Here is a 16,998-nt window from a genome sequence, read left to right on the forward strand (position 1 = left end):
TATTTTTTTATCGCTTTCTGAAGATGTTTTTTTCATTCATTAACATGCCGAAACTGTAGACTGTGAGAGCAAAATGGTGGATTCATTAGAAGGTTAAAGGTGTAAAAGTTTTAGAAAGAAAAAAACAATTGATAATCGAATCTAAAAAAAAATAAAATTAAAAAAATGGCGTGGTTGACGGCCATACCTAAGATTTAGGAATGGTCATATAGAAGCGCACGCACACTATTTACAAGAAGTCCTTACTCTGGTCCGAGATAGGTATATTCTGTATAGACTAAAATATACATACATTGTGGAGGGTAAGCTTGTTAGCAAGCCTGGCAATCAAATGTAAAAGATGCGAGACCGGTTGAAGACCGAAGCACACACACTTAAAGCAAAAGATGCGAAACTGGTTGAAGACCAAAGCGCACACATTTAAAATATGCGAGACCAGATGAAGACAGAAGCACATACACACACACTTAAATGAAACGATGCGAGACCGGCTGAAGATCGAAGCGCTCAAAAAAAAAAAAGAAAAAAGAAAAGATGCGAGATCGGTTGAAGACCAAAACACATACTTGAACGGAAAAGATGCCTCTGGTTGAAGACCAAAATGCGCACACACACACACAAAAAAAGAAAGTCGGTTGAAGGCCGTGGTGCAAACAGGTAAAAAAATAAAAAAAATAATAATAAACCGGTAGCGACCAAGAGACAAATTGTAACCAAAATGAGTCCAGATGGAGACTGAAGCATATTTAGGTATAAAAGTTGAGTCCGGGTGAAGAAGCACAAAGAAAAATGGTTAAGGTTCTGATTGATTAGTAACATACCTAAAGAATATTATGACAGCTCCAGGCTGATAGGTACGATACAGGTGTATCCAATTTGGTTATGAACTAAGTGTTGTGATTTTGTGATGCGTTGATTAGAAAACATTTATAATTGTTCGCAATCTACATATCAGTTTAGTATTTACCAGTCGTTATTAGAAAAGCCTCTATTAAATGTTTCATGATTTTCTACGTATGCAATAATCAGAAGAAAAAATGAATGATTTTCAGATGGATGATAACAGTTACCCCTTAGCGCCTTTCAACGAAGCGGTAGATGCATCGGATCTCCGTCGAGAGTGGGAAGAGTGGCTTAGAGCGTTCGAGTTGTTGCTGGAGTTAAACCAGATTGATTCACAGCATGGTAAACTGGTATCCATGCTAGCACGCAGAGGCCACGGCCTCCAAAGGATTTATTACAATCTGAGGCCAGTATCTGGAGAAATCTATCCAGAACCATCGAAAGTGCCTCTAGCACCAGAAGAAATCCCCGAATTCGATAACGCGGTCAAACGTTTGAATCACTTCTTCGTCGGAAAACGCAATGAGCGGGTCGAATTAGAAGTTTTTCGCTCGCTTAAGCAGTCTGCTGACGAATCTTTCAATCACTTCGTTCTCAAGCTTCGCACGCAAGCTTCCAGATGTGATTTCGAGACCGGGAGGAGAAGGAAATTTTGCAACAAGTAACTATGGGTGCCCGGGATGAAAGGGTTAGAGACAAAGGTCTCGAGAGCACGATGGACCTCGACGAGTTGACCAACTACGCCATAAATCGAGAACTACTGATGAAGCAAAAGCAGAAATCCCAGCCGTTCAAAGTTGAATCCGACTCAGCTAGCGTCTCAGCGGTGAAACAAATCTGGAACAGAAAGCAACAATCCAAGGAGCGATCTTCCGGAATGACTTCGTTCAAACGAGAGAAGCCGTGGAATGAGGGAAATCGTGTTCGATCAGAATGCGATCGCTGCGGTTCATGGAAACACTTCAAAGACTCGAAAATGTGCATTGCCCGAAATTCCAAATGCAACAATTGCGGCCGTATGGGCCACTTCGCCAGGAAATGCAGAGCAATAAGAAAGTCGCAGCTCAAAGCCCGCAGCACTTGGAAGCGTGCCGATGAGGAGACCAATACCGTACAAGATATCGACCGAGACGACATGGAGCCCCTAGGCTATCGCAAGACGTCGGATGATTCGATGAAGGTAGAATAATTTTATCTATTTCATTATGTCATTTTTTACATGCTTTAATTACAAGTAAACATACCTGACATGTTAAATTGAGGGATAGTAGCGTCTCTACCAATAAATTAGATAGTATTAAACATAGCTCCTAATTTTGTCTCTTTTGCATAGATGAGCCGAAAAAACGATGGATTTATTACGTGTAAAATTGATCAGCATCCTGTTATCTTCTTAATTGATTCGGGAGCTGCAATCAATACGGTTACCGAACAGGTTTGGGAAGAACTCATAAAAGCCAACGCGACTATTTTTAAAAAAAGGTTTCAATGCGATCGCAAAGTTCTAGCTTACGCTACTCAAGAACCACTGCGGGTCTTGACAATCTTTGAAGCGTGGATTTCAGTAAATGAATTCAAGCCCAAAACTTACGCTGAATTCTTCGTTATTGAAGGTTCACAGAAATCGCTTCTTAGTAAACGAACGGCAGAAGACCTAAAAGTTTTGAAAGTCGGGCTTGAGGTTCAAAGCATAGTGGTTGGAAATGAAGCGTTTCCGAAATTCCCGAATGTTCAAATAAAATTATCTATCGACAGCCGCGTGCCACCGAAGAAAATCGCATACCTAAGAATTCCTGCAGCAATGGAACAGAAAGTAGATCAAAAATACTTGAGATGCTCAATAGTGACGTGATTGAACCGGTTTCAGGACCACCAGAATGGATATCACCCATGGTGGTGGTGCCCAAAGGAAAAGACGACATAAGATTGTGCATCAACATGAAGTATCCCAATGAAGCGATACAGCGGGAACATTACCCACTCCCCATGATTGAAACTTTCTTGAACAAGCTAAGAGGATCAACAATCTTCTCCAAACTAGATATTACTTCTGCGTACTACCATATTGAGCTCCACCCAGAATCTCGAGGAATCACAACCTTCATGACAAGCAGAGGGCTCATGAGATTCAAGCGGCTAATGTTCGGAATCAATTGTGCTCCTGAGATATTCCAGCGAGTAATGTCCGAGATGTTGGCCGGCATTGACGGTGTTGTGGTATACATCGACGACGTTGTGGTAGCTGGAAGTACTCAAGAAGAGCATGACACTCGACTGCAGAAAGTGCTGTCCGTCCTAAAAAAGAATAATGCCACATTGAATAAGTCAAAATGTCTGATTGGAGTAACTGAGCTCGAGATCTTGGGATTCAAAGTGAGCACTGCAGGTATATGCCCATCAGATGAAAAGATCGCTGCTATTCAGAATTTCAGAAAACCAGAATCGAGAGAAGAAACACGAAGCTTTCTTGGACTTATCAATTTTGTTGGACAATTTATTCCGCATCTGTCAACGCGATCAGAAGCACTGCGTAAATTTATCAGAGGCGACGTTGATGTCTTTGGGAAAGCACAACAAGAAGCTTTTGATGATCTCCGAAATGAGTTGTCGAACACTGTTCGGCGGCTAGGATTCTTCGATCCAAAGGACAAGACTGAATTGTACGTAGATGCTTCTCCAGTGGGACTTGGTGCAGTACTCACGCAGCGAAATGGTGAACAAACGTCACGAATTATAAGCTTCGCCTCTAAAGGTCTGACTAAAACGGAAGGAGTTTACCCGCAAACTCAACGTGAAGCGTTGGCAGTTGTTTGGGCGGTCGAAAAATTCTACCCTATTTGTTCGGGACACAGTTCACAATATTTACTGATCATAAAACATTAGAATACATCTATGGAGGAAAACACCAACAAGGAAAGCGTGCTTGTTCGAGAGCTGAAGGATGGGCGTTAAGGCTCCAGCCGTACGATTTTTGCGTGAAGCATATCCCTGGCACATCTAATATTTCAGATGTCCTCTCACGATTGAGCGTAAAAGCGGAAACGACAACTGACATACCATTTGACGAAGCGACAGAGCATTATTTGTGTGCAATCGGTGACGGCCCTGCAGCAATCTCTCTTCAACAAATCAAGGACGAAACCATTCGAGACGAAGTTCTTCAAGCGGTGTCGAAAGCGTTACAAAGCCATGAATGGTCTCCAGGCCTAATCAGCTACCAAGCCTTCTCAAATGAATTAGGGATTATTGACGGAATCATAGTGAGAGACGAGAGAATCATTCTTCCATCAAGCCTTAGACGGAGAGCATTGGTGATAGCCCATCGAGGGCATCCTGGAATAGTGACAATGCGACGTAACCTTCGTGAGAAGGTATGGTGGCCATACATGGACCGAGACGTCAGGGAATACACTCAAGAGTGCGCTGGATGTGCAGCTGTCAGCTCACAATGTCCACCGGAACCTATGCTGCGGAAGGAAATGCCGGATCGAGCTTGGCAAGAAATCGCTATTGATTTTTTTTCGGCAAAAGAATGTGCTACATTTCTGGTTACTGTCGATTATTACAGTCGCTTTATCAGGGTAACTGAAATGAAAGGAACTAATGCATCAAAGACAATTGAGGCTCTTGAAGAAATGTTTCGAGAACACACATATCCTGAAACTATCCGTAGTGATAATGGGCCACCATTTTCCAGTGAAGAATTCTCCAATTACTGCAATTCTAAAAACATCCGCCTTGTTCGTACTATTCCTTATTGGCCACAGATGAATGGCTTAGTGGAAAGGCAAAATCAGGGAATATTACGTACCCTACGTATTGCTAAAGCGATTAAAGCTGATTGGAGAAAAGCCGTTCAAGATTATGTGTATGCATACAACACGACACCTCACTCAGTAACAGGAAAAGCACCGATGGAATTATTGACCGGCGGACCAGTTAAAGATTTACTTCCGTCTTTAAGGACTGAAACTCATTGGCGTCAAGATGAAGAAACTCGAGACAAAGATGCTATTAAAAAGATGCAGGGGAAAGCTTATGCGGATCACCGTAGGCATGCCAAACCATCGGATATCGAAGTTGGCGACGATGTTCTATTGAAAAACTACGAGACTGGAAAACTTGAACCAAAGTTCAAACTCGATAAGTTTAAAGTTATAAAGAGAACAGGAAATGACGTGGTCGTCACTAACGAAGAAGGTGTTATGTACCGCCGCCCGGTGTCTCACCTGAGGAAATGGCCATCGACAAAAGCATCTGAGCAGGACATCGAACCAGAAACTCCGGTCTTTCGTAAGTACTAAATTCATTTTTTTGTTGATTTATTACTAACTTGTTTCAGGCAAGGCTTGACTAATGCTTGAGCCGTGTATGTCAGACCACAAACACATTATAGGGTTTCACACCATTATTGTTTCAACATAAATAAGAAGCTTAGTTAGTTTTTGCGAAGTCAAAAAAAATTGCAATGTGCAAGATCGAGTATTACCAATGATTTCAAATATTTTTCACTGGTAACTGTAACTCTTACAGTTTTAAGCACTTCCTAAGAATCAATTTTGTTTTTTTTTCTACGAATACATTGTTTCGCGTTGCCACATAGGGGAACTTTGCCCTATAGTAATGAATGAATGATATGTACCTGCGAAATGATACCAAATTCCCTTGCTACACAGCGTATTTCTGTAAATAGATTGTAAGCATCTATAATACATCATACTTACTCATTGCATAGATTTTCTTCTTCATGCGGGACGCTTTATTATTTGTACATCAATGCTAAAATAATATAATATTCCTGATTAGCACTGGAATATGTAAAAGTAAAATATATTTACTTACGAGATAAGCAGCCGTGCGAAATGCGAAACTTCACACACGGATAAAAATGAAAAAGCTAAATAGCTTATTATTTATTCATGAAAAAACTTTTCCAGATTTTAATGTTTTAAATGCTTATAAATTAATATTTTCAAATGATTTGTCAGAATATAAGCTTTTATTTGCTTTTCAGATATTCATTTTTAATCTTGTGACTTGGTGAACAGATTTCGCTTTGAAAATGGCAGCTGCCAATATTATTTTCACTATGTTATATACGGATATTAGCCGACATTTAAAAACGTTTTTGAAAGTGAATGCTGCTCGCTACTCGTGATCATCAACGCCTTTGGCCATCGTAATAGTGAATATTTCGCAGACAACGGGAATTTCGGGAAACTTTTTCGCATATTCATTTTGTTCCACCTGGTATATTGAGGTGAGTTTTTTCTCCCGCTGTTTTTTAATCGAAACACTGATCAGTTTATTTATTCTTCAGATATTAATTGATTCACCATTCAGACCCCGCTAAGCAATCAACCAAAATAATGGCAAATTCCACATCGTGCGGCACAAGGCGAGGCACGAGGTGCGGCAATGGAATTGTTTCGTTCGTGCATTCGAAAGAGCGCGAAAATAAGATTTTCGCCAGAAAGTTTGCGGATAATCGCGCTTCGGTCACGAACCGTCGTCCTTCTGTTTAATTCGTGGAAAAACCGTGGAAAAACGTGGAAAAACCAAAAATTTAATTGGTAATAGTTTTGATTAGGCATAAATCTCGCGTAACATTTGAAAAGGGCCTACAGCCAAAACGTAAACATTGAGAAAATGCTGTTCGAAAAAATGCATCACAATTTCTATTCCTATTTCCCAGGTTTATGTTATTTTAAGCAGCAAAAACTCCCAAAAGCACATAATAAACACTATCTATCCATCCATAACCTTAATTGCATCGAAAACATGCAAAAATGTGTCGAAATCGTTAAAATAAAATTTTAAGTCTATTCTCATATTTTTCTCCGGAATAGGCCCTCTTGATAAGTCATTCTGCATTTGCTTGTCATTCATAGACCCTTTGTTTATGGCATTTTTCGAAAGTAAACACGGGATAAGGCTTTTCGGGAGGGGAAATTTTCTCTCTCCGAGGTCGGGCCGATGACGGTTCGGAAAAAAATCCCGCTATCGGCCCGAAATTGGAGAAGGCTTATCCCAGACAGAAAAAAACGAGTGGCTTGGCCGTTTTTTAGGGTGGACCTACACATATTTTGAAAATAACACGTTGTAGGCCCAATCAAAAATTAGTTTTTTCTAAGTTATTTAATTGAAGATGCGGAATATTTTTATACTATTAGTAGCTATTAGAGGATACTATCGAAGGGTGTTAAAATTGAATTTGTTTACTTTTCATTGTAGGCCCTAATCAATTGTTAAGCGAGAAATAAATTATGAATATGTGAAACACCCTCATGTTACTTTTCAATGTTGAAACCGATGTTGACACGTCTTTGTTTTGTGAAGAGGAAATCTTTTGACCGAAAAAATAAGTTAATCTCTATTAGATAAAAAAGGTATAATCATTCCAAGGATTAAACTAAAAATATTCATTCATAGATTTTTGCAGAATTATGCAAAGCAATGAGTGGATAGATCAAATATGGTTTTAGATTAGAATTTAATCTTTTTAGCTTTTTTATTTTTATCCGTGCAAAGTGACAGATTGAAAAGGGGTTCTGTCGATTACGTCGACAGTTGAGAATATAATCCAGGGGTGTAATTTTTCATACAGGAATTATACTAATGACAGACATTATGGTATTCGATCAATATTACAATATTTATATTTATAGCAGCACAACTTAAATATTGAAATAAAATCAATATAATTTAGGGATTATCTGTGTAATAATGTTCATGCCAGCTTGTACCACTACACGTTTTTGTTTCATAGCATAGCAACTACTTCTCGGGAATGATTTGTTTAAGATTCCGACTATAGCATTTAAATACGTGGCACTCATGACCATGCAATAATCTTTATATTTATTTCATTTCAAAACAAAAAAAAAATATCTTTACAGGACCTGCTCACTATCAGGATGTACCAGAAGCAGAACTTGATGAGAGGGATGGTCCAACAACAGCAAAGGAAGGAAACACAATGAAGAGACTTCAAGCCAAGGAATACAGTACATTGATACGTCCCAAACGTGATAAGAAATTACCAGCTAGATATAGTAGCCACTAGATGGTTCAAGCAACCTGTATCAGAAGCATTTTTTTTTTCATTGTTTTATTTTTATTAGAGTAGAAAAGAGATGTAGAGTCCATATTATAACCATATTCTTGTTGAGCATCAATGTCTTACCCCTCAACGTGGTAAGTAACGTAAGATCGATTTGAAGAGAGTGAGAAAGAATGAAAAGAGGGAGAAGTAAATAATATCCGGTATTCAGGTTGGTCTAAGACAGAACGAATCCAATTACTGTCGCGAGTGGTCGTCAATAAAAGTAACCGGTGAATAAATCAGTGGTTTTTATTTCGGTTCCGAAAACGACTTGAACATCAATACCCAAGGGAGACGCTACAATTTCCATGTTATCGTGAAACATTGCACAGCTCACCAAACCATGAAACGATAGCTGAACTACCTATGGGTAGTTTTGAAACCATATTCATCAATCTATTTGAGTACTCACCCAGACTAACTGAACAATTTGTAGTCAGTCATGTTACTGCTGGTCCATCGTTGGGTTTCCATTATAACACTCAAATAAGTATTAAAATCAATTTTATGCAACTCATATGAATGCTATATTGGTTATTAAAGCACTCATTTGGTTGGTATGGAAAAGTAGGCGTTTCTTTACTTAAACATGATCCAGGTATTATGATCCGAAATTTCAAAAAGTCTTTTCCAAGCTGCAGTAAATCGTGAATAACTTTTAAACGGATAGAGATAGGAGGTTGCTATTTTTAGCAGAATATTCGTTATAAAATTCCCCATCTTTCTATGTATATCTAGTTTCAAAAGCATTATGATGGATACCCGTTTTGGATGCATTAATAAAAAAATATTAAGAAAAATTCATCATTTTTGGGCATTTAAAGCATCAGTAAAAAATATATAGAGCTAAAACATGCGGTATCAAAGTTTTACCATAAAGTATAGACCCTAAGTTAATTGTAAAAAATATAAAATGGATGGGTTTCGTCGAATTTCTTTCCGATATACCGGTATTTTTGATGTTACCTACACTGCAAATAATCCAATAATTTTAAACATGTGTGGCCACTAATAAAATAGTCAGAAAGTATGACTTTTATATTGCATGTGTATGTAATACATTTCAAAATCGTGCATATATGCTCAATCAGCATGTATAATTATTGTAATAAGCATAACAAATCAAAAATATGTGTGAGATCCAATAGTCAAAATCCATAACGTCTGACACATAAAATGGATTCATTTTGGTAATGAAGATGATGACCGATTCAAAAAGACAAAGCGAAACAAAAAATAACAAAATGGTGTCTGAAAAAATCCGGTTGTGTCGTGCAAACCATGGTGCTATTTGCTAATAAACCAACAATTTTCTAATAAATAACTCTTTAAATACCTACAAGTTTTAGTTTTGGTGCAGTGTTTTTGCCATGTTCGCAATAAAATTTTAACAATAACCAAATGCCGAGTCGCAAATCTCAGGTCACAATGAAGCTGCGGTCTATTTTCAAGCGTCACAAAACCAATATTTGCCGGCAGGTAACATTTAAGCTTTTTCTAGTGTTTATGTCTAAATATTTAATTGCTCTTATTATTTATTATGGTTCCTCTAGGTGCGGATGTCAGTGAATACGCTCTGCGCAGATAATTATTTCGTATTCTACGTGGTCTATCATCCTCTTTTTGATCCTGCCAAAACCGTAATTGAGGAGACAGTCTTCGTCTTAGGCACAACAAACCGGTTCTCAACTGAACTTCCTAAATGGAACCCTGCATATACGCTGCTAGAAGTGTTTCGGTACAAAAATAATCCGCTGACTCTGGAAGCGACCCAGGGCGGAAAGGACTGCTCTGAGCTGTAATGTTTTCGTTGATGATTCGTTCAAGTTTGAGAGCAACTTTAGCGTTCATATTCGTCGCCTTTTGTAACGCAAGGTAAGTGTTCAAATTATTTACCTCGGATAACCGTCTGGCTCAAAAATGCCAAGGATTGAAAGAATAGGGAACGACATAGGTTTTTTTTTTCGCTGAAAATCGGTAAAGAGGAAGCATATCGGGTTGGGCTGGTTTTGCCTTTTTTGCGGGATGTGCCGTCTTCGGAATTCTTCGGCTAGGAAAAGCTTGTGTCGTTCTCCGTTCTTTGTCAAGGGCTTTGGAGGTACCGCCATAAGGCAAATATGGCCATAGAACATAAAATTCTCATTGTTGTGTTTTTTTTTTGTAGCTGTTCACCAGTTGTGCATCAACTTATTCGAAAGGTAGAAACTCATCGATGGATAACTGCTGCCTGCGATGCTCAAAAGGTTGCGTAACGAAAGCTCCAACTCGGCGAAAGCGCCCTATTTGAAACCTGTTTGAAACCACTGTTACGGATGATTGCTCCGAGGATTGCTCCGAGTCGTAAACGAAAACCACCGGAGTAATTTTCAATTTCTGGAATGTAGGATTTTGGTCGTTATAAGAGCTGCTGCTGAATTCTATGCGATGTGTGTAATGTGATGATTATAATATCGATGCCCACTTCAGCTGGTTCCATACTTGAAAGAAATGTGTGTTATTCGCAGGAAAGTTAGAATTTGTCATCAAAAAGTAACACTACATAATTCATATGCTACCAAACGATGTATAACTGTTTTTTTCGTGGAAATAAAAGTTAAATATGAATAAATTTAGATGTTTGCATTAATTTTTGGATTTGAAAGCTCTATATACTAAGATACTAATATAAACTATATTGATGAATGAATATTAATTTTATGGAGGAATATTATTCAAAGTTATCAACAGATGATATAAAAAGAATAACTTATCAATAATCGAATATATGTGTACCGCTTATACATTTGTTATGTTTCATACACATAAAATGTATTTAAATTGGGCAATTGCAAAAATCTATATCGCTCACACATAAACCTGATATGGATTTTTTCGACAGTGTATAAAAAATGCACTTTTTTCATAAAACGCGTCGGGGCCACCCCTAAACGTCATTTCCCAGAGTTGTCGTAGAACAATTTTTCTTTTGTTATACCCTAAGCTTTCATTTGAAGGTTGAGCCCCCAAAATCCCAGACTTGGTCCAATTTTGGGACACCCTAATGCGCACGTACCCAAAGCGACCCGGCCTCGCGTACCTTTCCGTACCACCGAGCGGGGATCGGCGAAATATCTATCTTTCGGTTCGGATCGGGTTCACTGCGTGCAATGGACGACATGTGCTCTCGGATTGCTCCGGTCCACAGAAATTGACGGAGAGCGACCTTATCTTCGGCAATGGACGACCGATGAAAGATTCTTCGCTACGATGTTTGAATGACTTCACACACTCCGTTTAACTACCTTCTTGAGGGGGGTCCGGTAGCGTAGTTGGCTACACGTTCGCCTTACAAGCGAATGGTCATGGGTTCGATTCCCAGCCCCTCCACCAAACCCTCGTCAGTCGCCAGATCCGCAGCCCATACGGTGGCGTTTGGGGTACACGCCTTACCGTCACGGCTGCCTGATGACGACTGACAACTTGTTCTTCTCGGAGGCATTCCTCCAACGTTACCCGGATTAATGGCAACCGAACAATGCAACGATCGTTGAATACACGGCATGGACAAACGGACACAATGGACTCACGATGAGATGGACTGGCAACGACAACAATAATGGTAATGGAAATCTAAAAATAGATTCTGTGTGGATTCTGTAGAGCAGAATACCACAGTAGATCTCGGCACAGTAGCGGTTAAGTAACACAGAGTGCCTAACAAATAAATAAAGGAATAAAAAAAAAAAAAATACCTTCTTGAGGCGGGCCTTCACGGTACACACTGGTCTCTATGATCTTGAACGGAATTCGTTGCTCGCACCACGACGGAACCTTGGACGGTCGCCACAAGACGACGAAAATTTCCAGCCGTACGATAAAAGCGCAGCGCGCTGCGTGTCCAACACGAATTTATTTTAGTATTAAGTTAAATCGCTAACATAATTGAGTATAATTACCTTTTTCGTAGTAATAGATTTAATAAAAAAATCAAGCAGAATTCGCGATACAAAGGACCTCAGTTCACTAAACAAAGAAACAAACACACAACGTTTTACACCACTTATAATTTTTATAAACTCACTCACTAATGTTACCTTTAAATTGCACTTCAAATCTCACAAGATATTCTCAAAATATGAAGAAAATCATCTAATACATAATTACATACTAAAGCTTATACAATACGCCAGATTACGGTAGGCTGGACACGTTGTTCGTATGCCGAAAGAGCGTCAAGCGAAGATAATATTCAGTAGAGAACCCGAAAAATGCCGTAGGCTTCGTGGAAAGCCGCGTACACGATGGCTTTTTGCAGTTGAAGAGGATCTGAGGGCGCTCAACGTTCAGGGCGACTGGGAGAGATTGGCCCAGGATCGAGTCCAGTGGAGAAGGATAGTCCATCAAGAAAAGAAAAATCAAGATGATCTATATTATAGATAGTGGAATATATAGATGAGCGAAGATAAATCCACTGTCTCCAAACGAACTGTCAAACGTGTCTCCAAACGAGCATGACGTCACGATTTCAATGGAAACGTTAAGGGCTGTGACGTCATATGCGCGTGTGCACGGGCAAAAAAATCGACTCAGCCATGCTTTCGCTCATCTATAGATTCTACTATCTATAATCTATATCAAGTGATATAGCACGTAGTCTGAACGTGGTCTTACGCAAAATTTAACGTCAACAGTGATATCGCACAGCTCTACTCTTGGCTGACTTCTAGCTCAACTTCTGTTATATGCCAATATTCTCTAAATGATAAAAATACTGTTTATGTAAAAAAGGTAATAGTAAATAATTTATGACTTATTTTTCACAATCAAAGCGAACACTACATGACAAAAATATAACATTCACTGTAAATGGCCAGTTTAACGACAAATAAGGCATGATTCTGCTTTGTTTTTAATTATTTACCAAAGGTATTTCAAAAACAGGCAGTTTTCAGATGTTAGCCGCAAATTTATTGAACACGTCAATAACTGTCACCGCACGCAATCTGTCAAAAACAAGCGCAGTTGATGCAGTCGCAAGATTTTCGTCATTAGTTTTCCTTCCGACGGTTTTTCCGACACCTTTTCCCTATCGGGATATACGCCAACAGCTGGACCAGCACAATCGTTCGGAAATCGATATCGTGACCAAATTGGTGTAGTGCTTTCAGGGAATCGAGCAGGAAAAATATGGGTGAGTAATGTTTACAAGATCGACGGTCGTAGGAAAGTGTAGCACAGGGTTCCGTCGAATAATCACTGTGGGGCTTTCACCCAGTTGCAGAAAAAACACTTCGCGTATTTTGAAAGCTAATTTAGGTACTTGTCTACGAGACTCGGGAAATTATTGTTTCTTGTTTTCGATTTTAGGAGGACTATTTAGCTACTTTCGTGGCCTTCTGGGGAATCGGGAGATGCGCATATTGATTCTGGGACTGGACGGTGCTGGAAAGACAACAATTCTGTACCGATTGCAAGTCGGTGAAGTGGTTACGACAATTCCAACAATCGGCTTCAATGTTGAACAGGTCACATACAAAAACCTAAAGTTCCAGGTGTGGGATCTGGGCGGTCAGACCAGTATAAGGTAAGCCAGGTATGGATTTATGCTGAAGGCTCGTTTGAACTGCTTTTGTTTTGTTTCAGGCCATATTGGCGATGTTATTACAGCAACACAGACGCTATCATCTACGTAGTGGATTCAGCAGATAAGGATAGGATAGGGATTTCTAAGGACGAGCTTTTGTATATGCTAAGGGTGAGTACCAACTCTAGGTTTTATTTTATTTTTTATTTTTTATTAAAATAGTTTCTGTGATTCAGTCTATTTCACTAAAATTCTGTCGGACCCAACTAACTAATACGGTTAAAGGTCAATAAAAAATAATGAACCAGTTCAAACCAACTAAAATTCTTTATTGAAGTAAACGACAAGGCATGAACTTTGGGGTTCAATATAATATATTTAATTGATATTACATAAAACACATACAAAAAGAAGACCAGAATAAGAAATGTTGATTTCTTGTGTTATCAAAATCACAACGGTAATATTCCTTTTTTCTGATTATATATCGAGTAGGGGTGATCGGGGCAATATGGGCCACCTAAGGAAATCGTTCCGAAAAGCGCCGAAAAACTCAAAAAAACATCGTTTAAATGTAGTTGACTTATACTAGAGAATGTTACCTTTCATATTACGTCGATGAATGACGAAAAATGCGTTTAGAAATTGTTGGAATGCACTTTTGAAAATGTATTGATTTCAATGTGTGTTCCCGACTATACGGGGCAATATGAGCCACCATTTGAGGCAGTATGGGCCACCCATCTAAAACCTTTATTTAGGCGAAAAAAGTATCGTAATATGGAAGATTATGATATTCCTACAACAGTTGTGATGAGTATTCCATACCAAATAAAATTGAAAAACCGCACAACAGCGGACTGAACCGATTTGTCACTCTTCACCGTTTGAACAGCCACATTTCAATTGGTCAATGGTCATTTTTATAAACTTCAAATCTTTTAATAATTTTGCCTATGCAGCAAAAATTTACACTTTCAAGTATATTTTCATGTTTGAATTGAATTTTAATACGGTTTTCACGTTGATGCATATGTGGAGCATCCTCTTATAACTTTTACATGATAAAACTAGTCAATAAGCTCAAAATGAGGGTGGCTCATATTGCCCCGTATGTTCATATTGCCCCTACTACCCCTATGGTAGTTTTATAGCGAATGGTTATAATAATACACATTTGATTTTTACTAGGAAGAAATAATCACCCTTATTCTTGTTTACTCCATTTGATTTTGCTAGCGTAAACGAGAATGCGCTCCAACTTTCGTTCGAAAGCGTGTTCGTACGTAAACAAGAATATGGGTGAATGTATTCACCCTTATTCTTGTTTACGTACGAACGCGCTTTCAAACGAAAACTGATGCGCATTCTCGTTTACGCCAGCAAAATCAAATGGGAAAACGATTCGAACGAACTGCATTCGTTCGAAAGTTTCTTTCGTCCGTAAACAAGAATGGGGGTGATTATAATGGTACAAGATGTTCTTTGTCAAGTGATGAAGTTTGTAATCGGAATAGGATATACTGTACTACTAATATAAGCGCTACAACTCGGGTAAATTAATTGATATGATACTCATATATATTTTGTATTTAGCTAAACATTAATGGCGACATATTTATAACAATATTTGTTTCAAATAATGAGTATAATTAATAAAATACACTTTCTAAAACTTGTAGGAAGACGAACTGGCGGGAGCAATTTTGGTAGTGTTAGCGAACAAACAGGACATGGAGGGATGCATGAGTGTGGCCGAAGTGCACCAAGCGCTCGGACTGGAAGCCCTGAAGAATCGAACGTTCCAAATCTTTAAAACTTCGGCAACCAAAGGCGAAGGACTCGACCAAGCAATGGATTGGCTAGCAAATGCGTTACAGTCCCGAAAATAGTCAGCCAGCGACGGACCGACAACCTACGACATCCCAAAAACAAACAAAAAACACAACAAACTATGAGATAAAGTTTTCCGATTCTTACGCATTTTTGCCGAGAACTGTTTGTGAACGGGCAAGGATTATTAAGCAGAAATTATTGTGTTCGGTTTATGCCCCGTTTCGTATGACTACATTAATTTCGATTACCAGCAAAAACTTTGTATAGAAGAAGACTCAAGAAAACCGTTAGCTATTGTTTCGCCGTTAGTTTTTTGTTCTTTTTCGTTAAAAAATGTGCATTCTTGTGACCTTCCCTAAACTAAGAAAAGCAAAGCATTATATATTAGTTTGAATGCGCATTTCCTTTTAAATAATTATTCAAAGCGTTTTGTGTCCTTTGATAGCTGCATCGTGAGAGTAAAGAAGAATGTGTTTAACAATGCGTAATGCAGCTTGTATAATGGATAGGTAAAACACCGTGTCGCATTAATTTAATTTACCGTCAATAAAATAATACATATATACAATTGCTATATAAGTTCATTCGAAAGACTAGTTCCATTTATTCCTAAGAAATTGTTGAAAAGAGGTAGGGGGAAAGACGGCTTTGGCAGGTTTTGTTCTATTATTGGCAGGGGGGTTTTTGTCGACCAAATGTTATGAAATTTGGCCACAATGTTCTTTGATATGCAAAGAATGTTTAGGCCAAATTTGAGCATAGTCAGACATAAAAAACCCTCCTGCCAATAATAGAACAAAACCTGTCAAAGCCGTCATTCCCCCTAAATAATGTCCCCAGAAAATGGCTAAATAATGGTTAGTGTTCTCTACTTCTCTCGTGTTCTCGGCTAATAAAATAAAAGGCCTCGTTTTTATTGAATTGGATGTGTGAACTTTGACATCAAGCTGTTTCATAGCATACAGCTCATAGTCTGAATAGCCTATAAGGCGTAAAATGTGTCCGTACTTATTATATGAAGATAATAAGAAGGTCAAAATGGTTCTATACTATTCCCCAGAAAACCGTTCCCCAGAAAACCATACCCCAGAATTCCATTCCCCAGAATGTACTATTCCCCAGAAAACCAACCGCCAGAATGTACCATTTCCCACAAAACCAATCCCCAGAATGTACCGTTCCCCAGAAAACCATTCCCCAGAATGTACCGTTCCCCAGAAAACAGAATACATAGATGAAAATAATTTAATTTTCTTGTTTTCTTACAAAGATCATCGCCAGACCATACAAAAATTATGTATTGAGATGAGTTGGATGTGTAAGGACCACTGTGGTAATTGTTGGAAGCTATTAGTTTCAAATACAATGTGCCTTTTGGCATAATGACCATAAGGTGCCCGCCAGAGTAAACGCGACATGCGACGTGAAGCGGCTTACGCAAAGGAATAACATTTTTATCAATGAAATGTCAAACTGCACTGTCGTGTCACGTCTATTCTGGCTTCACCACAAACAAAAAACACGCCTTGATTAAGGAAACCAATAGGGATCCACGCATTTGCCCGAAATAAGGCAATTAAGTCGATGATTCCTTCTTTTAAAGCGCGCATTTTCCCTGAATAGGGCAAATAAGTCTATTTTTTGTGCCACG

At 38.8% G+C, this 16,998-nt stretch overlaps 3 protein-coding genes and 1 long non-coding RNA gene across 5 annotated transcripts; all 4 read left to right on the plus strand.

Moving 5' to 3' along the window:
- The first annotated feature begins 1,477 nt into the window (after positions 1-1,477).
- On the plus strand, positions 1,478-2,695 carry LOC134222542 (uncharacterized). Its single transcript, XM_062701708.1, has 2 exons — positions 1,478-2,023; positions 2,177-2,695. The coding sequence occupies exons 1-2, from the start codon at positions 1,511-1,513 to the stop codon at positions 2,693-2,695; spliced, it is 1,032 nt and encodes a 343-aa protein (XP_062557692.1). The 5' UTR covers positions 1,478-1,510.
- Positions 2,696-2,733: 38 nt separating this feature from the next.
- Positions 2,734-8,191, plus strand: LOC134222543 (uncharacterized protein K02A2.6-like). Its single transcript, XM_062701709.1, has 3 exons — positions 2,734-3,651; positions 3,696-5,136; positions 7,743-8,191. The coding sequence occupies exons 1-3, from the start codon at positions 2,734-2,736 to the stop codon at positions 7,907-7,909; spliced, it is 2,526 nt and encodes an 841-aa protein (XP_062557693.1). The 3' UTR covers positions 7,910-8,191.
- A 761-nt stretch (positions 8,192-8,952) lies between these two features.
- On the plus strand, positions 8,953-10,560 carry LOC134220228 (uncharacterized). Of its 2 annotated transcripts, XR_009981813.1 has the most exons (4): positions 8,953-9,232; positions 9,292-9,427; positions 9,502-9,823; positions 10,113-10,560. It is a non-coding gene; the product is annotated as an uncharacterized LOC134220228 (long non-coding RNA). The 2 variants fall into 2 exon arrangements; XR_009981812.1 differs by having other exon boundaries at positions 8,956-9,427.
- Positions 10,561-12,939: 2,379 nt separating this feature from the next.
- Positions 12,940-15,915, plus strand: LOC134220229 (ADP-ribosylation factor-like protein 1). Its single transcript, XM_062699222.1, has 4 exons — positions 12,940-13,118; positions 13,295-13,511; positions 13,571-13,682; positions 15,194-15,915. Exons 1-4 carry the CDS (start codon positions 13,115-13,117, stop codon positions 15,401-15,403), a joined length of 543 nt encoding a protein of 180 aa, XP_062555206.1. The 5' UTR covers positions 12,940-13,114; the 3' UTR covers positions 15,404-15,915.
- The last annotated feature ends 1,083 nt before the right edge of the window (positions 15,916-16,998 follow it).

The sequence above is a fragment of the Armigeres subalbatus genome, chromosome 3, assembly GCF_024139115.2.
Source record: "Armigeres subalbatus isolate Guangzhou_Male chromosome 3, GZ_Asu_2, whole genome shotgun sequence".
In the NCBI taxonomy this organism is placed as follows: Eukaryota; Metazoa; Arthropoda; class Insecta; order Diptera; family Culicidae; genus Armigeres; species Armigeres subalbatus.